The following is a 27,950-nucleotide window of genomic DNA, read 5'->3' as shown; positions in this document are numbered from 1 at the left end:
ATGTATATAAAGTACTTAAAGTATTTAAAACGTACGTACATATAAATACGTATACGTAAACATTTCCGACTAGCTTTTAAGAAGATTATCAATTCTCTTACGTTATACAGTTTGTTGTTACAATACAAAAAGTAATCAAAATAAAAAACTTACCTAAAGTAAGTTTGTGTAGCTCTAAATCACAGTTTACTTTTAAAGAAATAGTTAAAAAACTAAGATCTAAATCTACATCTAGACCAAGCGAAAGTAATACAAAAAGTGTCTAGCATATCTGTAATTACGACGGTGTACGGAAAATATTTAGTGCAAGCACCCGTCATACACTCGTAATTGTAGTATTTTTAAAATCTCATTGAGGGGCTGGTGTGTGCATATTGTGTGGCTGAGGAGGCCGGCGGCTTTCTACACGGGTACTGACGGGTAGCCGAGTGTGGACAGGAGCCGAGCGACCTACTTCGTGTCCGCTCGATGCCGAGCGCTGCCCGCCCGCCGCGGCCGCCCAGAATAGACGCAGCACGTGCGTCCGTCGCGACAAACGTCTCCCGCCGGGCTGTGCGCCACTCGTACGCGCCATTCCACCGACAAACTATTTCGCACTGAACGAAGTAAAAGTAAACTCGTTGTGAACTTTTCAGACGCCGCACTTTCGTTGTCGCTACCAAAATCTCGTTGTTTTTGTAGTTTTCTACTTTAAATCCACTTACACTTGTTGTAACATTAACGAATTACAGTGAAAGTAAATGTTTACGTGTGACTCACTATCGTAGTGGCCTCGCTTGTTATCTTAATCGTGAAAAGCTTACGGGCGCTTTTCATTACGTTACTTACAGCTGTTGTTCTATTCTTGTAAAACGTAGGTACCTATTTTTTGACTAGGGCTTCCGTGAAAAGTTTGAAACATCGGTAGTGTAAAGTTGTGAAACGTAGGGAAATTCATGTATTCATGGACTAGTTTGTGGAAAACAAAATTTTGTAATGTTGTGCCTTATCCTGTAGTAGGTGTGCGTCGCGTAGAAGTGTCGTAGACTGTTTATGCGTGTGAGACATTTGCTCGAGATGCAGCGTTTCAGGATCACCGTGTTATTTACCTTGCTGTTGTTACCTGACCTTGCACCTGCTTGGAGAGCTGGAGAAGTCGATACCGTTGCCATGTAAGAAATTGTGTACAGTCATAAAATATTTATGTTGTATACTGATATTACTTTTGGAATTGTAATGGGAGTTCGATCTTAACTGAACAAGGTAACTATCAATTCTCCCAAAGTACTTACATGGAGATAAATTTCTTAATGATCGAAAAATACGATACCAGCTTCTTGTAGTTAATAACGTAATGTATATTTACGTGCATCCGTGAGAATTAATATAAGCGGGTTGCTGCTATTTTCATGAAGAATAATAGCCATCGGTTTCTAATAAAAGTAGTTGTTCAATAACGCTGATCCAGAACCGATTGGTGGATTACTAATATCAATCAACTGGTCAAGGACGCTCGTAGCTCAATGCCGCTGTGAGACCGAAAACGATATATCCAAACAATCTATGTATATCATACCTTAGTGATCATTCTCTACATCATATTGATTAGTTTATCTTAGGAGTTTAGTACCAAATTATTCTGAAGTTTTGTCAAAATTTAAAATAAAATGTTGGATGTATTGGAAAGAATATTTCGATCTTAAATCTAAGGATAAAGGTATATGGTATAAAACCATGCAGAGTGAGCCTCCTCGTAAACCGTGGTTTACGGGTGTAAAGTTGGGTAGACAGATGATTTCAGTAGCAGTAAGGCTTCGTTCTGGACACTTTCCGCTTAATGTTTTCGGATGTCTCATGAAAAAAGTTGCCTCACCAAAATGTCTTTCATGTGATAGACCAGAAGATGTTCAACATCTTTTGCTGGAGTGTGTCCGGAATCGTAAAGAGAGAGATGCATTGATGAAAAAACTAAAAATAAATCAAATGGATGTTGGTGCATTTCAAACTATTTTGTCGGAGCCGTTTACTGATACAGCGAGATGTATTTATGCGTTCATCAATGCACCTCTCAAACATAGAAATTAATTATATAGGATAACTTAATTAAAGTGTAAAATAGATTGTATAAGGTACAATGGGGTTGACATGTACAATTAGTACCCAAACCCCGAAATAAATAAAGAGAAAAAAAAAAATCTTAGGAGTTTAGTAGATAATACGGGTTAAATTTTCCTGAGAAGTGTATCTTTTAGACGAGCATGCAGTCCACCTAAAGGTAAGTGGCTACTACCGCCCGTGGACGTGAATAATTAACCACAGATAGCATTATACAACAGATATTCCTCCCTGTGGTCGGTCACAGATGCCCGGGGCGGCATGAAAGGTGTGGTAAGGGAGACATACTTTTCCGAGGCGTTCTAGCTTAGTCCTCAGGGGTAGCGGCGCATCTGTGGCCGACCTCAGGTAGGAATATCTTATCCTATCTGGGGTTGATTACAGATGTCCATGGGCGGCAGTAGCCACTTACCATCAGGTGGACTGCATGCTCGTCTGCTACTACTATATTATAAAAAAAAAATCATTTGATTCACTTGTCAACAATGAAGGACACAAGCCTGTGTAACATCTCTCTAAGGAATACCTTTGTGAACGGCTAACCGTTTATTGTAAACTCCTCCGTGTTCTTGAATCAAAAGACAATAGATTCACGTCTGTTATTTATCCAATTGTTGCCCTAAAATATCGAATTTAGACCATTTATATGTACTAGAAATTGTGAAGTTTTGATCTTTGGAAGGTAAAAATTGGAGAGATTAATTATTGTTAACGAACGTCAGGCAATCTCTTCTTCAATTTCTTTTATACCGGTAAAATTAGTTGGGGTGATATCGAAGCTGGGGTGAAAACCGTATGATTGAAAGTGTACGCTTAATTGGCCACATTTTTAATGAGCGAAGATGTAAATTGGCATATAAAAATAAAAATATGAATGCAATTTTTAGGGTTTCCTACCCAAAGGGTAAAAACGGAACCCTATTACTAAAACATCGCAGTCTATCCGTCTTTCACAGGGCTCTATCTCTGTAACCATAATAGATAGAGACTTGAAATTTTTACAGAGAATACATTACAACAACAAATTTTAATGCTAAAAATAAAATAAAGTTGAATATTAAAGAGGGTCTCCATACAACAAACCGGTATTTTTCGATCTAACTGTTAAACCGTACTAGGAAGACTGTTAAAATTTTTACAACCCGCTTACTACTATAACTGCTATGATAACAAATACAAATAAGAACACAAAAACATATCTTAATATGGTTATTTTATAAAAATAAGTAAAATATACTTAATGTACATTTGCTAGTACGGAAGCCTCCATGTGCGGGTTCGACTTGTACTTGGCGAATTATTTATAGAGATATCTAAATTAACATGTATATTCAATCGTAAGGTTTTTACCCTAGGTCCGATGTTATCCCAACTAACCTTGATTATTTAATGATCGGTAGAGGTATTATAAATTTAAGATGGCAGGTTGATAATTTGTAACCTATTTAAATGCTTCTATAATTACGGGAAAGGAGACGAGTAGGTCACATATGAAGTCAAAAATATTTGTATAGCGCGATCTTAAACAAATAAAAGGTTATTTATAATTATTGTTAGTACTGAATTCCTTTCTTCTCTATCCCACCTGTTGGTAAACGGCAACTGTCGCCCATGGGCATCTATAATTACCTCCTATTTGTATAAAAATCCTTTCTAAGGTTGGCTACAGTTTGTCCCTGTAGTACCGGGACCAGAATAGGGCTACGGTATCCCCTTCCTGTCGTAAGAGGCGACTAAAAGGGGGCTTCCGGGGTTGCGGGCGGCAAGAGTGGGAGCTCAAACCGTCCAGCAAGCGACCCCGGGAAGGACAGCGGTTTGTGTGGTCGCATATCGTTGTAGTCACCAGGGGATGCGAGAGGAGCGTAAATTGCTCCCCCCAGGGCAGAGCCCGATAGAAGGGCATCGCGTTAGGAGGACTCCGGTTGTGTTCCGTTGGAGATCCCGGAGTTCTCCACCAAACGCTGAGGATGGCCACCGGGGGGGTTTTAATGCGGTAAAAGTCCCACATAACCCGGCGTCACTTCCATGGCGTCGGGTACCTTTTGAAGGTTTCCCCCTCATCAACAAAAAAAAAGGTTGGCTACAGTTGCGTTGCTACCCTGTCTTTTCTATATCACACTTCACACTAGAATACCGGTATCGCATAACGTTGTTGTTATAAGGCTAGGTGTCGAACCACGAAGTACTCTACCAAAATCCATGTCATGCATTCAGCATTAACACGAAAATTCGACTTGAGTGATTTTATTGAACTCATAATTCATGATTGATAGAATATACTCGTATAACTTTTATGGTTCGAAGGGCGAGGTACCATGATCACTCCTACGCTACCCCTTGTAGCAGCAGCGTAGCGCTGTTGCGTCCCTTTGAAAAGAGTATGGTGAAGCATATGACTAACTGATTGACTAATTGACTGATGAAGTTGTAACCGCGTCCTCAATGGTTGCAATGCTCTTTATGTAGTTTTTACCTAGTTCTCACGGTCGTAACGTATTTTCAGCCAAATTGGAATATCACATGATTGGATTTTGTATACCAAGATTTGGTATCATACGACACGTGTTGAAAGGTGAAATAATCACCATGGTTGGACAGGACAGTTACCACTGCAACATTAAAAATTCTTATAAAAATGTTTAAAATACTGCTACAATTATGTTTTTCTAATTGGCAGCGTAAAAGAATGGGCGACCACTTTGGGCGACGAGCTATGGGGGCTGAGCGAGTCTCTTACGAAGTCGGATCAAATAAGGATTGTGAGTAAATAGCTATCTGCTCCGTTTACTTGTTATTGATTAGTTGCGGTAAACGATTCTGTAACAAATAACAAGATGGTGGAATTTATTAACGAAAACTTCCGATTTATGTAGAGGTTTCAATTCGTACTAACAATTCTAGTAGGGAAGAATTGTCAAATTTCAAGCTTGGGCATTGGACAAATTGATTATTAGGTTAATTAAACATTAAGCGCGTTTATTTTCACACTTTGATCACAACTTCGGAAGACTAACTCTGACTGGAAAAGATTATTCAAGTATTTATTCATTGAAAAAAAATCACCAAAAATATATTTGTACCAATTTAACGAAATTACGAAGCATAAATCCATATAGCACATTTTATTTTATTTTCAGAAATACAAACAAATGAATGCTAGCGTAAAGAAAAAAGATGGCAAGCAAATATTGGAATCCTCTCTACGTTCCGTCAGCACCATGCTCACGAGAAAGATCAATGCTGTTAAGGTAAACATAAAATTATACATTAGTGTTTATTCAGAACTACTTTAATTTCATACGAATACAGAAGAACGCGTAGCCGCGCAGCTGGAGTAGATCTTAGTGCCTGATGATGGCTTCGACAACAGTAAGCAAGTATCTATGAAACGTCTATCGTTTCGAGTGGTGTTCGAGTAGCATGCATGCGGATTAGAACCGCACGCAGGCGCCTGATAGGAAAATAGTCCCTAGAACCAATAAAAGTTGGAAAATAGGGATTGTCGAGTGGCGGCCACGAACTGATGGCCCGAAGATAACGGGAGTCCGTTAGATTCATATAACGTAGTATCTAATAGTTGGCCAATTGAATGTCTAAGTTCAACAGGACATCTGGAAATGGATATCATAGTTTTTTAGTAACAAGGTGTTACATCTATAATTATGACATCATCTTATCACGACATTTCACATCTCTTGTTTTCGTTTCTATAGTAAATGAAATTATAACCTAAAATGAAGGTTAAACCTGAACTGAAGTTTCAAAATCAAATTCCCGTTACAGTGCATCCACGCGACGGCGGAGCGGCTGGCGAGAGAATTCAATTACACGATGATAAAAAACACGTCGTACGAATTCGAATATTGCTCAGCTAAATACTCCAGCTTTTACTACCTAGACAGACCCGACAAGGACAATGTAACGATTAGGGACGACACGCCTGAATTCGCAAAAAACAATAGCAATTATATGAAAGTTACTCTTGAAAGAGATTCACATTTTTACGATATAAGCGTTAATACAAATATAAGCTGCATTCACGTGCCCACAAATATTTTTTATAGAGGTAATATAATTTCTTTCGACACATTGAACTGACATTTTATTAATATTTTATAAAGCAACTTTAATTGTATTTATTTATGTTGTAAATTATTTATTGACGTACGATTTTCTTTCTCAGAAAATGAAGCATTAAATGCTATATTATGGTCTAAGGATTTAAATGAGATATTTACAAAGAATTATCAGTCAGATCCGTCTTTAGTGTGGCAGTACTTTGGTAGCTCCCGCGGCGTACTCCGTTTCTACCCGGGTATGCCATGGAATATGCAAGAAACAGACACATATGACTGCAGAGTCAAGTCTTGGTACATAGAGGCGGCTACTTGCTCCAAGGATGTTGTGATTCTTTTCGACGTCTCGGGTTCGATGACTGGTTTCAAAAACTATGTAGCGCGGATGACATTACAATCAATATTGGCCACATTGTCAAACAATGACTTCGTAAATGTATACACTTTTAAAGCAAATACAACGGAGGTAGTGGCCTGTTTCAAGGGTTTCGTGCAGGCAACTCCAGAGAATCTGCTCACGATCAGAAGCTTACTAGAGCCTATGAAAGATGGGAAACACAGAGTACCATTAGAGGGTAATGCGAATTTGACGAAGGCCTACATAACAGCTTTTACGACACTCAAAGAGGTGAGAATCTAATTTTACTAAGGTTTTAATTTTAATCTTCATGTTTTCTGATGACGTAATAATTGACGGTGAAGCTGAATTAGGGTGAATTGAAAATTCATGTATACTTCGAAAAGTTAACTTCTTTTCACTCTCGTGTCTGTGATTTGCTTTATTTTTTTTTAACATTCATAACACTAATTTCACATCAAAAGTAGACAAACATCTACAAAGACAAAGCAGCATTCAATAACGTTCATAATATTTTCAGAGACGTAAGGACTGTAACGTAAGTAGCTCTCAGGGTTGTAATCAGCTGGTGATGGTGATCACGGACTACGTTCCCGGCAACCTGACCGAAGTATTCGAGGAGTACAACCGAGAGGTCGTTGGTGGGAAGACCTACATCCCTGTCAGGGTGTTCACGTATCTGATTGGAAAAGAGGTCACCAATGTTCGGGAGATACAATGGATGGCTTGTTTAAATAGAGGTAAGTCCTAGAGAACATAAAGATATAACTTTCATAAAAGTTAAAAAGCAAAAAACCTGTCTGCATAAAACGAATATTAATATTTTTGGAGACCTTATGATGAAGTATAGCTCCTGTCGTCGTTCGACCATAAATGCATTGCATCCCCTGAGGACTAAGTTGGAACGCCTCCGATAAGTAAGTTTCCCCTACATCTTTCAAAGAACGCAGCGTCATTCAACACTTTTGTTATAAAGAAGAAGTCTACTTCTGAGTCTACAGATTTGAATCGTAAGGGATCCACCACCTTTAAATTATTTAAACGATTACATAAACTACACAAAGTTTTGAAATGTAAATGATAAACGTTACACTGCTAATTGGACCATGAATGCTAACGAACAAATCCATTGAGAGTGCACTATTGTACCTTCTCATAACTATTCAGACATCTATTAACGTTCTAGTCGTGAATATAAATTACATCTTTGCCCCGGTCTTATGCCAGAGACGAATAGGAATTTCATCAAGTAATGTTGGTATGCAGAAGTACTAGAATATTATTTCATTTTCCGTTGCTGGAGGTATTGAGTTTAGTAAAACATTTCTCTATTTAGATTTCATTACGTAGAAGTATGTTGAATACACAAAGATTTGTTAATTTATTACAGTTTATTATTTAATTTATTCTGTATTGCCTTGTATATTTTATTGTACTTGTTTTATGTTCTCAATCATTTCTAAATTCATTTTAAGTTATTTATTCGAGGAAGAATAATATGTAAAAGACATATCGTAAATAATTTTATATAACCGAGAGTTTGTACTCATATGTCCGATTGCTTTTGGTTAATTGAATGTCTTTTTTTAGTTTGCAAAAGACTTTTTGAGAACTTTATTACCCATTTACGAAGTAAAATAATGTTATGAATTCATAACTCAGATTTATATGTAGAGGGCGGCACGTACGGGCGGCAATTTTTGAGGTACGGCAAAATGTTGCTTAATACAGTTTTTCCTATAGGATCCTATAGGATCAGTTTCAGATTCAACTTGCGCTTCTGGACGGCACTCTTAGGCAGCGGCGAAATTTTACACATATAAAGGCTCTTTATTATCATTGCCTTATAGGTGGCGGCAAATTAAACTTCCGCCCTTCCTTCCTTCCATCCAAGCCGCTTGAACCCATGTTTAAATCGTGTAAAATAAACTTCTAATAGAATTTACTTTGTCATTTTTCTATAATTATTACGGTACCATCACGCGACACGCAATTAGCTTGAACGTGTTGTATTTGACAGTAGTATTAAAATACTACTATCGCTTTGTTCAGGTTATTTCGTCCACATCCATTCAGTTGAAGAAGTACAGCAGCAGGTGCTGAAGTATATCAATGTGATCGCGCGGCCCATGATCCTGGAAGGGAGGATGCCGCCGCCAACCTGGACTCACGCTATCAGAGATGACACGGTATTTTTGTGTCTTATGTAATGTGGTGATGAAAAATCTATAAATGACTCATTCTGACCTATTCAACCCACTGAATCTAAGTTTTACTGAAACAATGACAGAAATTAGACACATATTAGTATTTTTGATTATGGTTCAACGAGGCAGACGGGATACCTAATGAATGGATCGTCGCCTATAGACATAAGCAACTTCAGAGAAATCTTCAATGTAATGCAGTATTTTTGAAGAGCTCCCTGACATATACGTAGTGCTCTGGGAATACCTCGTGAAGAAGTTCATTCTACATTTTGCACATGAGTGGCAAAAGGAACGTTTAGACCAAACCGTTGAGGGTCACAAAGGGTCGAACTGATGTTGATACAATCATAACCTTTGGCGAATTTCGATTTCACATCACATTACAGTGACTAGAAAATTTAAATCATTTTACAATAAAATTGTTTCTGAAAGTAGATAAATTGATACTTGTACAGTCGTACGGGTAACACACTCATGCTACCCAAATATAAATATGTATGTTGTACGTTAATTCATTATTTTATTTTCAGAGAACTGGCAAATGGGATGTGAGTGGAGATGTGAACAAGGTATGATTATTCATTACATGTACATATTATTTGTCTAACAGGTAATGAACATGTCAGGATAATTAGATCAGTTAGTAGGTATATTTATATTTCGTTAATATTAAACAATTTAAAATGTAATCTTCGTATATCAATTTTCAAGAAAAAGTAATCAAATTCGCCATTTCCAAGTTGATGATAGTAACTATTCAAAATGTATTTTATTGAAAATTCATACATAATCTACTGTACAGCTTTCACTCCTTCCGAAGATCGAATTTGAAAATTTCGAAGAAATAAACGAATTTAAATTTTCCATGTCTTATTTTTTATACACGTATGAATGTCAATGACAATCTAAAAGAATCCTGACAAGTGTAATTGGTTCTTTCTTTGTAAGGTTTGGGAGCGAGGGACCTTTGTATTCGTTGCGCCAATTTTTTTGTCGTGGAAGCTTTTTGTAAAGCGCCCTGGAATCCCCAGATGCTAGCTTTGGTACTATTAGGCACGTGATAAATTGCTTTTTGTGAAAATCTTTTTCATGGACTATTTTCGTACAAAATAACTTCACATCTCTTTTTGCGTACAATTGTATTATTTTCGTCGTTTTGTATTATTATTGTCTGCAAAGTATATCACTGATAGCTCATTTTTTGTATCTTTATGTACCTTGGACTTTTAGAAATTGTGTGCCCGAGGGTTCTATAAAAACCTTTTTTTCCTAAACCCAATGATATATAATTATATAATTGCCTATACCCGTTACGTAGAAGAGACCCTTCATGGGCGACAAAAATAGGTTGATGAAGAAATAATTAATACGTGTGTTGTTCACTTCGGGACACAAACGTTCTTTTTTGGGTATGAGTGTTATGAGTATGACCAATACCTATCTATGCAAGAGTCATAGTTTTTTATATATTCTTTGTAGTTTGTGTTTATTTGTCATAATAATGGTCCCAACGTTACCAAGGAATAAATGCAATACTTTACTTTTAGCCGGACGAAGACAAGCTGGTGACATCAGTGGCCATACCAGCTTTTGATTATCGATACAATGTGGAAAACGATGACGACGCCATACTGCTTGGTGTAGCAGGAACTGACGTACCAATAGACAGCATAGCTAAACTGGCTCAGCCACATCAGGTAAGTTATACATTGATTTGTAGAAGGACAAATTATACTTATATTTAGGAGTAGAATAGGGCACAGGCTGCCGGAGCTGCAAGGTAGTAGGTATAGCTTAGTATTGTCCCTGTAGTCCCGGGACTAGAATAGGGCTACGGTATCCCCTGCCTGTCGTAAGAGGCGACTAAAAGGGGGCTTCCGGGGTTGCGGGCGGCAAGATTGGGAGGTCGAGCCGTCCAGCAAGCAACTCCGGGAAGGACGGCGGTATGTGTGGTCGCATACCGTCGTAAATACTAGACGGTGTGGTGAGTCCTGAAGCTCACCTAGGAGGAGCCCGAAGGGGCAATGCGTTCAGAAGACTCCGGTTGCGTTCCGTAGGAGATCCCGGAGTCCTCTTGGCAACGCTGTGGACGGCCACCGGGGGGGTTTTAGTGCGGTAAGAATCCCACATAAGCCCGTGTCGCTCCTACGACACTGGGTACCTTTTGAAGGTTTCCCCCTCGTAAACAAAAAAAAAAAAAAGTGTGTGTGTGTCAGCTACGACGCACGATTGGAGTTTACTCCTTACGAATGATAATTATGATATATATCGAATAGAAAAAAGGGTAGGTAAATGAACGCATCTGCTAAAATGATAAGAGAAACAAACATATATCTGTAATTATTCGGATTATTTATATTACTTCAATAATGCGTATTACATAAAGTATGTTACAAAATAATATAAAATAGCGCTATCTAGTGGCAAGTTTTATAAATTGTAAGTTTGCAAATTTATCAATCTATGTATTTTGGTTCCAAATATTATAATGGTAACTTAATATAATTGTTTATATTAAAGTAAATTTTAATATAATATAATTATTTATATTTAAAACAATATTAAACGTTTTATAACTTAAAACTTAATAATTATAATTTCTTTGCCATCTATAAAATATCCTTGTTGCAATTTACGGATGAAATTTATATGAGACTCAATAAACATGTTATTATATGTAATTTGGATTGTTTCTGAATGTTTTATAATTCTAGAATTCATTTAAAACGTATTGCTAATTTTATATAACTTATTTTGAACATAATTCATTAGCAATAATTCTGTAATAAATATTAAATAATACTGTTTTGATTTTGCCCGTTTATCGTTGATAGATGGTGCTGATCAATAATGCATCCATTTTTATAAGTTAAATTAATATATCAGTAACTTACAAAAGCCTCTTTATGTTAAAAACTTATTTTGCTAATATTATATCTTATTCAATTGCTTACTGATTTTATATGTTACTCTTCTTTAAAAACGTTCATAAAAGATTGTTAATCATATTATGGCGCCAATGTTCATATTTTTCACAGTGTTTATAAATGATCAAACCTATAACTTAATTTATGCAAAAATGTAAACAAATTAGTTAATGACGTTTTAATGTTTTATATATTGCTAATTATTTTTATTGTTATAATTACTTTCATATGGGATTTGAACTTACTGTATTTTAAATTAATAAAAGCACTCTTGATTCATATTTTGGTTACCGTTACGCCTCAACTTTTCGTGTTACACTTGATTTTACTCCTCATAAAATTTCCGTACCGGGCCTTATAACTCAAATCGTTTCTTAAGGAGTAAACTCCAAAAAGCGGAGGTAAAAATTGCCGCCCTTCAGGAATAGGCTGAGAAAACATTGTTAAAACTGTCTGAAGAATAAGATTTTGCACTGAGACCTGACAACCATGCCAACAATTAAATACGCGTGCACGGCGAATTTAAAACAAACTATCGTAATTGCAAAGGCCAGTAAGAACATTCACGGAATTCGTATAAACATTCGAAATGGTCAGTTTGACGTACACGGCACAAACAGCTGCTGTATTTAGACGCAGCAGTCAATGATACAAATAGAAATACCGTTGCCGACGATATTACGAGTAAAAAGGCCGATATTATTGATCCCTATATAGGGCAAACGGCCCTACAATACAAACCGTTTTTGAGAATCCTTAGGAGATTCCTAGCATTGTAAGGGGTTCGTGCAAAGACGTACTAAGACTATATAACTACATAGTTATACTTTATGTTAATAAAGGAGCGGCATTATAATTATTTTATAGACATGAGTAAACAGCTGTGACATCATCGCCTAAAAGTACGTGTAACCTTTATTGATTTTTGTTAAAAAAATTGGCACTGTCAGTATTAAAAAGTGTTAGGATAGTTTTAGGTATGAATAAGTTCACTCGTGTTCAATGAAATAATTGGTCAAGTGCAAGTCGAACTCGTACCCGGAGGATTCCGTACCACCAAATTTTCATTTATTTTTTTATTTTTAGTATTGGTTATTATAGCAGCCATAGAAGTAAATACATTGAGAAAATTTGAACTGTCTACTTATTACGGTTTTATAGATACAGCGAAAAATGCCCAAAAATAGTGGTTTGTTATATGGCTACCCCTACTGATTTTCAAGTTTTATTTTTTATGTTTAGTATATTTTGTTATAACAGCCACTGTTATACATATTCTGTGAAAATTTCAATTTTCCATCTATTATGGTTCAAGAGATAGAGCCCTGTGGCAGACAGATAGACACCGGAAGCTTAGTAATAGCGTTCTGTTTTTACCCGTTGGGTACGGAACTCTAAAAAGGTATTAAAATTTTATGTAAGTATTTTTGTTTCAGCTCGGCGTTAATGGCTATTCGTTTATTGTGAGTAATAACGGTTATCTGCTGCTACATCCCCTGTTAATTACAACGGTGAGTATAAGCACCGGCATTGAGGGCTTTAGGGCGCTCTTCCAACAGAGGTGTGCGATGTAGCTAAGCTATGGATGTGTGTCAAATGTATCAATAGAATTGCATCATTTTAATTATGTGAAACTTACTTTTGATAGCTAAGCTATGTTTGTTTATACGGAAGAATGCGAGGTAAGGATTGGAGCTACGGATGCGAGCTAACATGATCGACCAAACATTTCATAGTACATTTTATTCGATTAGCTTAGCTTTGGTAAGTAACCTATTATTATTACGTGTAACGTTCCGTCTAAGGATTGGAGCTATGGATGTGAGCTAAGGATCACAAGCTAATTATATTCATAGTAAATCTTAGTCGCTTTGCATAGCTTCGTAGTTTAGCTTCGCTTAGCTATCTAGCACATCTCTGGTGGAAAGGCACCCTAGTGTGTGACATAATCTCCATACTCATCTACATATGATAGAGAACTGAATGAATTACATGAGTGCACATAAACGTACATATAATATGGGTATAAAACGAAACTCCGATGTACACATTGTCAATCAATTTACTTGTACAATATCATTGATGAAATATCACCGATAATTTGATGTGGTAGATGATAATTTTCGCGCAATATTTTCTACTACGAGTATATTATTTTTTAAAGGAATACATATAAGTACCTAATACACACTCGATTTGATTTTATAGTCGTTCTGAATTCCGCATGATTGTACGCAACAGCTAACTTTCAATTACACAGAGCGGTCACCATACGGGTCTGACGCGCAATGGGTCCCGGGTTCGATCCCCGACCAGACAGACATCTAAATGATGAATTTAGATTTCTGTTTCTGGGTCTGGGTGTTTGTGTATTTGTCTATGTGTGTGTACAAAGCGTTTATTATTATTTAAAACAACGTTTTTCAACAAACGTCATGACACAGCCTGCTTAATGTGTGATAATATTTTGTAACTCCCTACCGTATTTTATTACACAAAGAGATATAATTTAACTAGTATAACATTTTGTTAGCAAAAATGGCTTCTTGGAAACACGGGTTTGAAGTATTTAAGAGTACCTAAACAACATTTTAACTTTGTACAAAACCATTTCGTGGAAACGCAAGTTTAGAAAACTCATTTATTTGGAACGTAAGCAATCAGTTACTTTAATACCTTTCCGAGCGAACCTTGGAAACTTAGATTTGTAATGCAGAGTTCTAAAGATTCTGAACTTGAAGGGTCTATTCATGTACTTTTGATTGCAGATTTAGACTAGAACTGACGGTATGTTTTTCTTCTACTTCCATGCATTTGCGAGGAATAGCTGTATTTTGTTTTAAAAATATCTTTTACCTACTTTTCTACGCGTACGCGTTTTCAAAAACAAAAAAAAACGGTTCTGCGCGCGGAATCAGAAAAAAAACGCTCTGTGAGTTCTTACTTTTATATACTTACATATCTTTACGAAGATAATGAAGTATACTATAAACCATTGTAGATAAACAACAAATTGCAAGAGAACTACAACAGCGTTGATTTTGTGGAAGTGGAGCAAGTGGATGACGGGAAGGGTCCGCGTGAGCTTGGCGAGAAAATCAAAGCACTTCGGGAGAGCCTCGTCAACGGAGACGAGGGCAATATGACCGATGTTGAAGTGCTTTACCACTACGATCATATGAGGTACGTATCTAATAGTTTTTTTTTGTAATATAGCATTAGCAAACGTGCAACCATTCCACCTAATAGTAAGTGTCTACTGCTGCCCATGGACGTATGTATTCTGTAAGACCTAGTCCTGAGATCGGGCACATGTGTGTTGCTACTTCTGAGGATAAAGTTGAAACACCCTTCAACAGGAATAAATCGGCATTAAACATTGCCGTTATATTAGTCAGAAACAGGTGTTAGTTTTTTTACAGACCGATACAATATGGTTAATTTCACCACAACATTGCTTGGAACTTTGTGAGTCCCACTGCTGGACATAGGCTCCTTCCTATAACTAGAGGCGGCGTAGCTAGTGGTGAAGGGAGGAGTGAAGTGAACCATCAAATCGAAACAACAAACAAAGCAATAAGTAAACAGACATTTGAATTTATAATAAGCCCTTTACATACATGAGTAAACGGTAATTAATTTTCCTGACATATAGTATGAGCGCTGAGACTCCCGAGCTTTTCCAAAAAGGTTCTTGATTTTCGTGCCTCCTTCATATAATTAGGAGACTCTGTCTCTGTCTCATTTATGTCTGTCTCATTTCAGAAGCTGAGCCTAAATTAAGTACTATTAAGATGCTTCTTGAAATATTAAACTTTTTTAACGTTTATAGTTAATGTAATTACGTTTAATTATACGTTGTAGAAAGTAAATTAGTTATAATTAAAGGTTCCCAAAGGTTTATAAAAGCGTTTTACTGACGATTTTGAATTGCGTAAATGTTTAGAACCGAGCAGCCAGCCGCGTAGAGTGTCCAGGATTCAATCTCTGCTCAGACAGAAAACTTTATGATAAATTTGGATTCCAGTCATACCTATAATTTTTATTTATTATTACATCGCCTGTCTATTTTTGTATGTCCTTTATTTTCATGTATTTTTATTTATATATTTAATCTTAAATTAATATTATTTACATATAGGAGGATATCACGTGTGAAACACGACTACTTCTTCAACAAGCTGGTGGGTACTCCGTTCTCAATGGGCATCTCCCTGCCAATGGGCTACGGCGACACCGAGCTCATGCTCAAAGACAACCCTCTTGAGGCCAAACAGGGTCAAGACCTGACGGGCATCAACGTCACCACCTACTTCAATTATACATACAGAGTGCACCCGGATTGGTAAGTGTGTAAATATATACTTACATACGAGATACTTACATAGAGTGTTACGAGCTTTTTATAATAGACATGTAGACGTGAACAGTGCCCTTACCATGAGTTTTTACGTTTCGTCAAATATAACTGTTTTGGTATTTGTTTATGTATTTGCCCATACAAATTCCAATCAGCGCCCCTAGCGGATTGTGTCAGAACTAGGAAATCCTATGGGCCAATACGTAAACAAATACCAAAACAGTCATATTTGACGAAACGTAAAAACTCCTGTTAAGGGTACAGGCGAAACGTTTTCGAATCTTATCTCTATTGGTGCGTTTGGAGAAATTTTCAACAACTATGCGGAAAGGGGTACCAAAATGTATTTTATGGTATAAATACAAATTTGTCAGAGGAGATTGCGGGTGAAGTCGGTTCAGCTTTAATATTGTATTCTGTTTTATTGCGAAAATATATACCCCTAAAACAATAAATACATAGTCTTATATCTGTAAATGGTTTTCGCTGTTAGGCTTCAAAATTTGATGGAAAAATGTATTTAGATTTTTTGCCAATATTCTACAGACACTTTTATTCAATAACCTTTTAGATTCGTAAGCAAATTAAATTAAGAGAAATAACCTATTCGTATTCGATCCAGGTGTCTGTAAATTTGAGTAATATTCGTATCTCTGAGTCTCTTCGTATCACTTTTAGTACGTATCTCTGTTAAGTTTGTTTTATTCTGAGTACTAAGAAAGTATGCTAATGCTAGAACTATCAAAAATTGATTAATTTTACAGGGTATATTGTAAATATCACTATCTTGAAGGACACGAATCAGAAAACGCAGAAATAGAAATTTTCAAGTTTCTAGTTAATCTTTCAAGAAATAAAATTGATATAACGAAGAAGCAATATGCTGAAGACGCACATAGCGATACCACGTTTATCTTCGAAAGTAAGTATATGTAGGTATTTTTGTGTGCTAGAAATAAATCTATATTTTCCAAAGTGGTCTTAATTTTGGGTATCCGGTTAAAGATTGGGTTAACCAAATGTTTATAGTACACATGAATGGATGAAGTGAGAGCAAACAGAGAAACTTATGCAAAACAGTAGACTTAATATCTCTGTATTAGTATTTGTGATTACATTAAAAAAACAACGTAGTAGGTACATGATTAACATATACATGCAGACTGTATAATTGTTTTGAAACGAAAACGTTACGGTATTCGAACCCGTACAAGGAAAACATACTTATCAACATATCTTTGAGCGAGCTCCGGTAAGATAACAGCTGAGGTTGAGTACAGATGCGAAAGTGATGATTTACCATCAGATGGGCACTATGGTAATTTGCTTCTTCTATATTAAACAAAAAATGGATACTGTAAAATCCACGTTGTATTGAAGAACTGATACTTAGATATGTGTTTATATTTCATTTTTTGCGACATCACTCCGTTCATATCGTATTCAATGATTAAATAAAATGTACTTCAATGTTATACGACTGAAACTACAAAAAACGAAAACGAAATACCAGTCGAAACTAATTCAATTTGACTTGCTACGTATCTGAAATTCTGAACTACATACTAAAGTTAGCTACGGTACATAGTCACCTAAATCCCCGATTGGCACGCGCCGCTGATCACATTCGTACGGGAGGCTGGTGGGTTGAATAGAGCACTTATGGCAGAATGAGAGCTTTGTCAATTCAAAGAGATTCGGTTTTCAGCTTTGAAGTACCATATTTACATATTTATGTCGCTGGAGTTGGTTGTGCACATGTTTTTGGTTGGCTTATATTGTGATGAATTCCATTTGTAATTTTGATTATGTAGAGATGTATATTTAAAATTTGTAATGAAGATGTCAAATGTGCGCGTAGTGTCAAATAATAACAGTAAATGTGTTAGGAGGAAAAATATTAAATAAGAAAAAATAGAAGTCTATGGTTATTAGAGACATTGTCAAGATTTTCATACAAAAACTTTCATCAACCTTTTGCACTGACACCATTTGGGATTAATTGACATTTGACACATATATGCGAACAACTTATTACCAATTAGTAATAAGTTATTATGGTAATACGTCATTATTAATAATTACCAATTGGTAATCAATAATAAGTAACATGTAACCAATTGGTAATAAATCGTGGATGACATTTCCTCCCCATGTTAGATCTAATAATATTGAATGTGTTTGTTTGGGAGATATGTCATGTAACTGCGAACAGTGTGAAATATGAAACAAAGAGATTTCCATCACACATACCTACTCTGTGGGATTTGATTTGGTAAAGGCTTTCGTTCTCCATATTCGTTATTGTGAACATTTCATTTTATCTCCCTATTTCCGTTCTATCTCGGTTTGCGTCACGATTGAACTGTAAATTGGATTCAGTTTTCCGTTTTCTTTTATCTAAGGCTGCTGTTACACTACGAATGATTAATTTCGCAGTGTTATTTTGACTTCAGTGCAATTGTACTGTCTCGATCATTTAAACATAAATTTAATGTTGCGTCTATCAAATTACCCTAATTTAAAAACTATATAATTTTATAACGTTTGAGATTTGATAAATAATAGATTTCATTTTCTCGTTTTAGAACATTGTGGTAACACAACTACAAAGGCAAAAGACGATTATTATTGCAATGAAGATTTAGTGAAACAATTAGTTTTCGATGCGAAGCTTTCAGCTCCTTATTTTAGAAATTGGGACGCTAGCCCGGAAGAGAGGGAGTTGGCTAAGAAATATAATGTTGATGTAAGGTTCATAGCCACTTCTAGTGGTCTAACCCGATGGCATTATATCTTTGATGACAGCAAAAATGAAAAAGTTAACCCCAATGGATACCGGGAAAAGGAGTACGATAAGAAGTAAGTTCTTTATACATAACTTTTAACTATCGTATGGAAAACATCCCATGCACCATCTAAGAAAGACATAATTTTATCATTTTCATTATTATCCATAATTTGCTATAATTTTCTTCATAATTTCATCATCTTCATTATTGCTCTTCACGATTTGCTATAATGGTGAAGGAAAACATCGCGTTCTCAACCAAAGTTCTACAAACAATCAAAGTTTTCAAAAGTATGTGAATTCTACTAATTCGCGTTTAGCCATCCCGATGGATTATGCTCTATACCCCTCTTACTCTGATAGGAGACATGTGCCTAGGTTTGGAACCACTAGGCTGCCATGGTATTACATTCTTCACTTCACTTGCCCATCATTTCTTTCACACTGCAATCATAACATATCATAGTAAATTTCCAGAGTATTTGGCGACATATACTATAATGCGATTGAAGAAACGTGGTACAAAGCTGCTGTTCTTCAGCACATGATAAGCCCGGAGGCGTTAGTCATTGCTACACCTCTACGCATTTTGGACGACACAATTCAGAATCGGCCAAACATAGAGAACGACGATGGAGATATCACGATAACAGCTTCGTATGCGATATTCTATAAGGATGGGAAATCGGAAACCCCAGCCGCTGTTGTCGGCTTCCAATATCAGTATTCCAATTTCCGTGATATATTCTTTAATATGACGAACAGGAACAGTGTAAGTGTTTTTGACAGCTTTGCAAGTTTACGCTTCCTTGATTTTAATCTGCCCGTATTTAATCCCACATAATTATGTGTCACTCAGCTCCATTTTGGATTTAATTTATCTTGATGCCATACTTCGTGATTTAACTATCTTACGTTTAAAATTAATTAATTGAAGAGCTCAAAAGATGTGTATGTAACTTGTAGCTTTCATTTTGATATAAATGGCGGCTTTTATGTAGTTAATTAATAAACTACATTGGCTGACTGCCAAGCAACTACTATTGCTTGAGTAATTGGAAGCTTAAGCGATAAATAAGCGGTTTTAGGGTCGAACGGACACAGACCGGCTCGGAGAGCATCGGCTCGCATTTTTCTTTTGACACATACCGGATGGTATACGCTTGGAATTGATTGAAGCGGAGCCGCCAACTATTTCACATAGACCGGCTGGTAAAGATCTGAAAGCGGATGCACTCGCAATCGGAGCCGAACGGCTGCGTGAGGGAGAATGAGCACGCAGGCAGAGCCGGTCGGCTCCTCTTATTATTTCACACGAAGCGCGTTCAAGCATTCTTAGTGACAAAATAAGTGCACATGCAAAAATAAACCTTAATTCAAAGAGGTACTTAAAACTCTGTTTCTAACGTGATAAAAAAACGTCTCCTCTCCGAGCCGGTCTGTGTGAACGGACCCTTAAGCCGACTGTCAAAATGCACGAACTTAGAAAATAATCTATATTTCAATATGGTAGTATAAGCTTAATAAAATCTATAAGTACGCACCATTTGAAACCCCTCTACATATTTGCAACTTCAAACCATAAAACTGATTATTTAAATCTGTGTTTTCAGGCAATATCGTGTGGTGGTGATAGCAAGTACAACTGCTATTTGATCGATAGTTCGGGATACATCGTGGTGGGGATGGAGAAGTCAGAAGTGGGGAAGTTCTTCGGGGTTCTGTATCCGGGAATACTACAGTCCTTCATAGATATGAAGGTGTTCGACCACGTGGAGGTTTTCAACTATCAAGCTCTTTGTCCGTTATCGACTATTAAGGAAAAAAGTAACGCCTGGTCACTTACTACGGTACGTGTATTTCTTTTTTTAATCAATTTATAATCACTATATGTGTATGAGCTGACACGTGAGCTACAAGGGTTACCATGCTTTAAATTCTCTCGGAGGAAGATAAAAATGATGAACTTTCTGCTTTTGCGGCTTTTTCGACATCTTTCTGAACTGAACCGGAAAATAGACTCCTTGAGTAGTAATCATGTTTTGGACAAAATAGAGATACCAGTTGGAGTGTGTCCAAACGATAGTGACTTACTCCAAGCAGATGCCAATATTTTCTTAAGTACATAGACGTCTTGTATTCAACTGTAGGCTAATAGAGAAATAAAAGTTGTATAGACTCAATTAAAATATGTTAATTTTTCTGCCTAAACAGTAATGAAGTATCTTCGTTATATGTGTGATAAAATGTATATTTCTATATAATTTCTTAACTATTGCAATAAAATTGTTCAATATCGCCGCGTGAGTAGATCTCTAAAGCTCTACTTTAAGGCTTTAATTAACTCAAAGAAATTTAATTAATTATAACAATAAGACAGTTATAGTTCCCATTGTTTCTCAGCGTTCCATCCATCAAATCTGCAAGCAATTACGAACTCAAATAACTTAGTTCAAGTCAATACTTCAATTCGAATAACATAGTTGTATTGTGGAGTAATGGATTTTGTGGTATAAACTACAGGGTTATTCGGTGGATTCAGTTGTGGTTCTCAGTTTATAGAGAAATAACTTTCTGTTTGAAGTTAGTGGAAATCCGCTTCAATTTGTTCTCGTATAACATTACTTCGCTTGCTGCTTCGTTATGTTTGCCAAGGATATTTAGTTCCACTGTCTCGTAGACGATATCGTACCTCTAGTAGGTTTATATATGATGGAAGTAACAAACGAGTAAGCAGTTTACCTGGTGGTAAGTGGCAACTATCACCCATGGACATCTGTTATCAATCTCAAATAAAATTAGAATTTTACTTGAGGTCGGTCACGGATGCGTTGCTACCCCTAGGTATAAGTTGGAATAGGGCTACGGTATCCCCTGTCTGTCGTAAGAGGCGACTAAAAGGGGGCTTCCGGGGTTGCGGGCGGCAAGAGTGGGAGCTCGAACCGTCCAGCAAGCAACCCCGGGAAGGACGATGGTATGTGTGGTCGCATACCGACGTAAACACCAGACGGTTTGGGAGGAGCCAAAAGTGCTCCCCCAGGGCAGAGCCCGATCGGGGCATCGCGCTCGGAGGACTCTGGTTGTGTTCCCTCGGAGATCCCGGAGTTCTCCAAAAAGCGTTGAGGGCGGCCACCGGGGGGGTTTTAGTCCGTTAAAATCCCACATAACCTGGCGTCGCTTCCACGTCGTCGGGTACCTTTTGAAGGTTTCCCCCTCGTAAACAAAAAAAAAAAGGTATAAGTTGGGATGCCCAGAAGAAGTGTGTCTCCCATATTCGTACCTAGTAGTTTATTACCATTTACTAATACTCGAGCGCGTCAGATTTATTGATAGTGTTTATAGGCCACATGTCTCTGCTGCCGGAAATATTATAATCGGCCGGTTTAGGTTTAGGTTTAGTATTATTTAAAAATATAAGGCAAGGGCATAAAAAGTAAATATTTAATAAATCTCTACATAGAGCTCTACATAGCCCCACAGTTTGTTTCCAAATTGTTAGTATTACTTATTTAACAAAACAAATATGTATAAAAACTCTATAACAACCTCCAAAGTTTAGCTAGGATAAATATCACAAATGTGAACCCGCTGCCAGTGATTTCACGCTTGGCTAACCACATCCAGAAAAGGTTTATTACGTAGGAGTTGGGTGAACATTACACATACAGTTGAACTTGATATACACATACAGGATAATTTAAAATGTTTACGAATTACAATAAGAACACGCCTTGTCGAAATAATTGTGTGATGTTGATTTTGGTTCTATCTAGGTACTTTTAAAATCATCGGTATTTGCAGAAATTAGTTATTTTACCATGAAGAGATAAACCCTACTAATATAATATATTCAATTTATATTTGCTTCTAATTATCGATATCTAAGTAAGCTCTAAGATTCTGTTTTTGTCATCGTTTTATATTTGCAAATTAGAACATGATGATAAAATAAGTCTACGGGTTTTCCAAGGAAGGCTTTTTTATTTCCGCGTCCTTCATATACATAAGGTTTTTTATGTTTTAAGTTATATTTGTATCGTTTAAATTCGATACTAAATGGTTTAATTTAAAAAAAATATATATGCCTTATTTCCAAATATTATTTTCGATATTTAGTACTACTTACGACTTGCGTTCAGTCATTAGTAAGTATAGTTTAGTTATGTACGTGATCATATATTCTAAAGGGTAACTAAGTAAGAAATTCTTTAATTTCCAGCCCTTCAGCATCGCAACGAACTTCATGCGCTGGCTGTTCGCTGAAGCACTGCTACTACTGTTCAGTTTCAGCGATTCCTATCGATACACATATGCTGCGCCTATAGATGATGGTAAGTTACTAAATAAAGTAAATACTATGCTAATGATAAAAGCAATGATAGAAGGGTAATTCATATCATATTCAAATGAATTTCGGCCTGTATTACTGCGCGGTGGGGTTCAAATACTTACCAGATATGCACATGAGATTTTTAGAAGTATTGTGCATATTAATCTATGTATAGTTTTAACAGCGAAGGCAAATATATAGATAAAGGCGTTAGAAATATTCGTTGTTGACTTAATTCTATACAGAAACATTATCATTACGATCAAAAGCTGCTGCCTGTATGCTCAACAATAGCAAATTCAGAAAATGAATAAGTTGAAATGGTTGAAGCTCTAAAAAGTAACTTGAATAATAAAATTACTTAATCTTAAAGTAAACTAAAAGTGAAGAGTAGCAATCCTTTTGCTTGCATTCATGCTTATTAGATACGGACGCCGGAATGTAGCCACGTAATATAAGCTAAGTTAGGTGTATAGAAATAACCTTTAATTGTTATAGTTTCAGATTACCTTGATAATCAATATCCAGAGAGTACAACTATGCCACCGAACGGTGCTGACAACGAAACTATCGAAGCAAAAGAAGCTGAAGACGACACGCCTTTCTCCTGCGATCACAGAATCACTCTGTACATACTGAATCAGCTGTATTTCTTAAACTCAATGGGGGTAACCCCCGTTGTACAGAAAGATGAACCAGGGGACTGCCATCAGCCGTACTGGGCTTCGTTGGTGTCTAAAACTAATTTACTTTTGTTAGTAGTAGAAAAGGGGGATTGGGATTTCCTGCCAGATTGCAAAAAACCTCCGGACACGAAGCCTCAGCCTACCAGCGATTCGACCACGAGTCGCGAGCCATGCCATAAGCTCGATTTGGGAAGATTAACAAGACGTCGTCTCGAAGATTGTTACACGTATCATGATAAGGTATGAAACAAAGAATTCATATAGCATTATAACTGTCAAGGCTTCACGTTGTAAAAGTAAAAATTAACGATTATAATAAGGGATAAGTCTCTAGTTTCCGTAACGCCTAGTTTGAAAGTAAGAAATAAAATTTAAAGCTGATGTAAATTTTGTATCTTACATAATTTAAGATGAGGAAATTATAAAAAAAAAATAGAATTAACACGCTTCGTACCTCCTTACTATTTCTGTGCAGACTAGAGTTAATTCTATTTGTATCTAAGCGTATTTCTATTTGTAGTCAGATAAATCTTATTTGCCGATGTGTTTGATTGAACCTTCTTTATGAAGAAGAATAAAAAATGTAATCCACATGAGGTTTTCGAACCACTTTCGCCCACTAGAGCCATTACTATGAATTAGCTGACGACATACTTAACGCTAAGTGATCGCTGCCGGTGACACTCAAAATATGTAGTGCGATATGTCACGTAGCAGACCACTCGTCCCGTCATATATTATGGAGAGAGAAGCAAATGCAGGCATGCAATTTGTCGAATGTTATGAGGATATTGACATCCAATATTAACTGTAAATGGGACGTGACACATACTCCAGTTTAGTCACTATAGGTCTGTGAGTTTAATAGATAAGACTTTAATTCTATTTAGGTCGATTGACAAGTCTTGAGCGGCAATGGCTTCACCATCTTCTGAAATGTATGTTCATTTATTACGTTAATAAAAAACAGCTGTAGATGTATTGAATACTTTAAATCTAATCGGAGTGGTCAAAAGTGTGTGTTCTTAATACTTTTATACTTAAACAACTATCTATTATCATTTCTGAATGACTGAAAACAGTAGTGGCCACCTATGTACTATAGAACCAACGATCTACTTTCACAGTTATATTTTTTTCATTGAATGTAACTAGAACATTACGAATGTAAACGTTGTATATCGTCGTAATTTGATGTTACAATATATTTTCCACACTTTCTTATACATAATACGTAGCTCATTTACTTTTAGATGGGGTTTGGTATATTCAATATTTTTTAGTGATTTATATAATAGTTTTACTCGTAGTATATGTTTACTTATGACGTCTGTATATCTTTACTTTTTACTTGTTTACAGGAGAGAAATATCACAGCTTGTGGGATGGGCAGTTTGAATCAAGTCAACATCATAGCATTTGTTATCATGTGTATGGTAGCTTCATTAGCGTCCGTTTTGTTTGCATAGTTTAATTAAAAACAGAAATTTGTATATTTCTCATTTTATGAATAAAAATGTTTATTCTTGCAAAGTTTCTTTATTTTTAATATACCTAAGTTTAAGCTGTCCTTAATAAGGTGTAAGATGGTTATGCTTCTTAAAGCATGAACTTGTAAAGGTAGTCTGTGGTTCGACTCCGGAGGTATCTCCGGTACGCCTTTTTCCACCTAATAAAAGCAGTGTTAAGCGCTGATGTGTCGATTTGAGGAGAGTTTCTCTTCGATCCGACCATACTGGAGTTGGTTAGTAACCACTTACTATAGAAAAAAATTAAGAAACCACCGTATGCGGTTTTTAAACGCCCAGGTGATAAGTATTTATTGCGACTGATATCTAGTCTTTAATTATATAAGAATTCTATAAAGAGTATTGTATCTTTCTTTCCATACACAGTTAGACACGCCTCTCCGTATACACAGTAACAGTAAAGCTTGCTTACTAGTATTTGATACTTGTTACTTAGTTGATACTGACTTAATAAATAAATGCAGGCTAAACCCACAATTTATCCCCAATAAAAGCTCTAAACACATAGAGACAAGTGACAAAACGCAAGCCTATGTTGCAATAGGTTTTATTCATGACTATACTATTAGGCATTACTTATTCTATTTTAAGGCGTACTCACGGAAACTGAATTGGTTACATCCATGTTTCCGTGCTTTTAAGGGTTAAACAAGCACGTCGAGTAATCGTTAAACTTGTCGGAGGACTTATCGGCGGTTTGAAAATATACAACTGGGGTTAGATGTTTTTTTCGTTAATCTGCATTAAAATAATGTAGTTATTCATCCTTTCCGTTGTACACAGTGAGAAAAATCTGTGCGCATCTAAAGAACATAAAATCATTATAATCATTGTATCCAGTCTTGGCATAAACGTAACTATAGTTAGCGCCTATAGCATGTAGCTTTTAGGTCTTATATTTAGGTACTGGGGTTCTAGTGCGCATGTCCGTACCTATCGCGTCTGCGCCTAGGGTATTGCTTATTACTAACACCTTTTCGATCAGTATCGAAGGCGGAAGCTTGTACCTTGTAATAAGCGAAGCTAAATAACTGTGCTACTTGATTCCTAATTGTTGCTGCTTGTATCCTCGGTGTCCGGGGACTGTGAGAGTAAACATGACGGCTTTGGGGAAACGTTCAACAGGTAAGGTAGCTTTTTATATCGCGCATCATGGCGGCACTAACTTACAGATAAAGCTTCACCATGGCTACCTTCCCAACTACTGGGCGCGTCTTCTTAGAATGAAAACGATTGAGACGAGATTGGACTAGATTGGTTTGTTTTTTGTACATCAATTTGAAGTAAACGATCTTAATGATTATTTGAATTGAAATGAATTATTAATAGTCTACTAACATAGGGCTAGCCGGTGGAGTTATAACTTTAGATATTTTACAGAACGTAGCTAAGTAAATATACCTTGGTAAAAGAAATTGATAGTGAATTACTTATCGGAAAGATTGCTGTATTAAAAAGACGAATGGATTAGAAAACTCGGAGATGTTTGCCAAATTAATAATATAATATTTAACTTTATTACAGCCATCAGCCGTGAGCAGTTAACCTTCTTGCAGGCCTGTATCAACTTCATAAACATGTTCTTGGGAAGACGCCGGATCAGGATGTATGTATACGGATATACTTAGTGTCATAATTACGCTGTTTTCCTGTAAATGTTAAATAAATAACAAATATTTCTCTTTTTTAGAATTGTGGTGGCTCGTCGACTGTTTCGAGGGAAGCCGAGATTTTTCTAAAGTTAAACATTTTTCCGGAATCTGAATGTTTTCAGTTCCACCGTAGTAAACAAATAGAACGGCCATACAATAAAACAATAACTAAATATAAACCTGGATTCCATCTAGAAGACTGGGGATTTTTACCATCAAATAGTGCACACATGCAATTACAGAACACTGATTATCTCGACATGGGATTAAATGCGTATCTTTCAATAACACCCGAACAGCATGTGTGCACTATTATGTTTACGGTATGTATATCGGATAGTTATCTTTTAAACTATTTAAGTTCATCGATAATCTTTGTTATCATATTTCTTGCTATTTAAATAAAGAAAGCAAGAATAATAAAAAGCAAGAAATATGTAAGACTGTAAGACATTAAGACAAATTTCTGTACCTTTTGTCTTAATGTCTTACAGTTGCAATTTATTATAATTTTATACGGCTTATTACTGTTAAATTCAAAATGTATCGATATTTTTTTAATGTTTAATGATGGGAAGATTTTTTTTTATGGGAAGGATTAGTTGGTACCGAGGTATTTTATTTTAGAAAACTATTATTTGTTAACAGGACGCAGTTGTCTCCGCTGGCGGAAATGACAGTGAACTCCAGTCAAGTTTTCTTCATTAGTTTTAACGTTATGGCCACTTGTATTCGCAACGTAGTTTTTCTTCAATATAATCATTCCCAATTCAATTGAAATTGAAATTGTATCTTATCTACTCACTTTCTGAATAAAAATGGATGTCCTTTGAAAAAGTTTTTTTTTCTGTGACCCTACTAAATAATCAGACCTACTTTTACGTTATATTTTACTTTAATATGCAATTTTAAAGAAAACTATAATTATTATCTACCA

At 36.2% G+C, this 27,950-nt stretch overlaps 2 protein-coding genes and 1 long non-coding RNA gene across 4 annotated transcripts in view; 2 read left to right on the top strand and 1 right to left on the bottom strand.

Annotated features, from left to right (window-relative positions):
- LOC140751772 (protein rolling stone) overlaps window positions 1–17,867 on the bottom strand; it is a 52,441-nt gene extending 34,574 nt beyond the window's left edge. The window contains exon 1 of the mRNA XM_073085831.1: window positions 17,618–17,867. The gene's annotated coding sequence lies outside the window, so the exon portion shown is untranslated. The remainder of the gene's footprint in view (window positions 1–17,617) is intronic.
- On the top strand, window positions 474–25,365 carry Ca-Ma2d (Ca[2+] channel Muscle-specific alpha2/delta subunit). Of its 2 annotated transcripts, XM_073085807.1 has the most exons (20): window positions 499–611; window positions 877–1,151; window positions 4,772–4,853; window positions 5,232–5,342; window positions 5,878–6,160; window positions 6,278–6,798; window positions 7,049–7,268; window positions 8,581–8,717; window positions 9,269–9,307; window positions 10,286–10,435; window positions 13,102–13,176; window positions 14,667–14,848; window positions 15,807–16,010; window positions 16,790–16,947; window positions 18,614–18,887; window positions 19,294–19,588; window positions 20,430–20,666; window positions 23,036–23,147; window positions 23,645–24,072; window positions 25,194–25,365. In XM_073085807.1, the coding sequence occupies exons 2-20, from the start codon at window positions 1,033–1,035 to the stop codon at window positions 25,299–25,301; spliced, it is 3,735 nt and encodes a 1,244-aa protein (XP_072941908.1). In that variant the 5' UTR covers window positions 499–611; window positions 877–1,032; the 3' UTR covers window positions 25,302–25,365. The 2 variants fall into 2 exon arrangements, with proteins under 2 accessions (XP_072941901.1, XP_072941908.1); XM_073085800.1 differs by having other exon boundaries at window positions 474–1,151.
- Window positions 25,366–26,305: 940 nt separating this feature from the next.
- Window positions 26,306–27,850, top strand: LOC140748847 (uncharacterized). Its single transcript, XR_012102998.1, has 4 exons — window positions 26,306–26,486; window positions 26,886–26,967; window positions 27,052–27,336; window positions 27,662–27,850. It is a non-coding gene; the product is annotated as an uncharacterized LOC140748847 (long non-coding RNA).
- The last annotated feature ends 100 nt before the right edge of the window (window positions 27,851–27,950 follow it).

This window comes from Epargyreus clarus, unplaced genomic scaffold, assembly GCF_041222505.1.
Source record: "Epargyreus clarus isolate Ecla_fem2 unplaced genomic scaffold, WU_Ecla_fem_2.2 ptg000003l, whole genome shotgun sequence".
NCBI lineage: Eukaryota > Metazoa > Arthropoda > Insecta > Lepidoptera > Hesperiidae > Epargyreus > Epargyreus clarus.
This window is presented reverse-complemented; position numbering and strand designations above follow the sequence as displayed.

Coding starts and splice junctions, on each gene's coding strand:
- Ca-Ma2d (XM_073085800.1), top strand. CDS start 1,033: ATGCGTGTGAGACATTTGCTCGAGATGCAGCGTTTCAGGATCACCGTG. Junction 6,799..7,048: donor CTTTTACGACACTCAAAGAG/GTGAGAATCTAA, acceptor TAATATTTTCAG/AGACGTAAGGACTGTAACGT. Junction 19,589..20,429: donor ATATGACGAACAGGAACAGT/GTAAGTGTTTTT, acceptor CTGTGTTTTCAG/GCAATATCGTGTGGTGGTGA.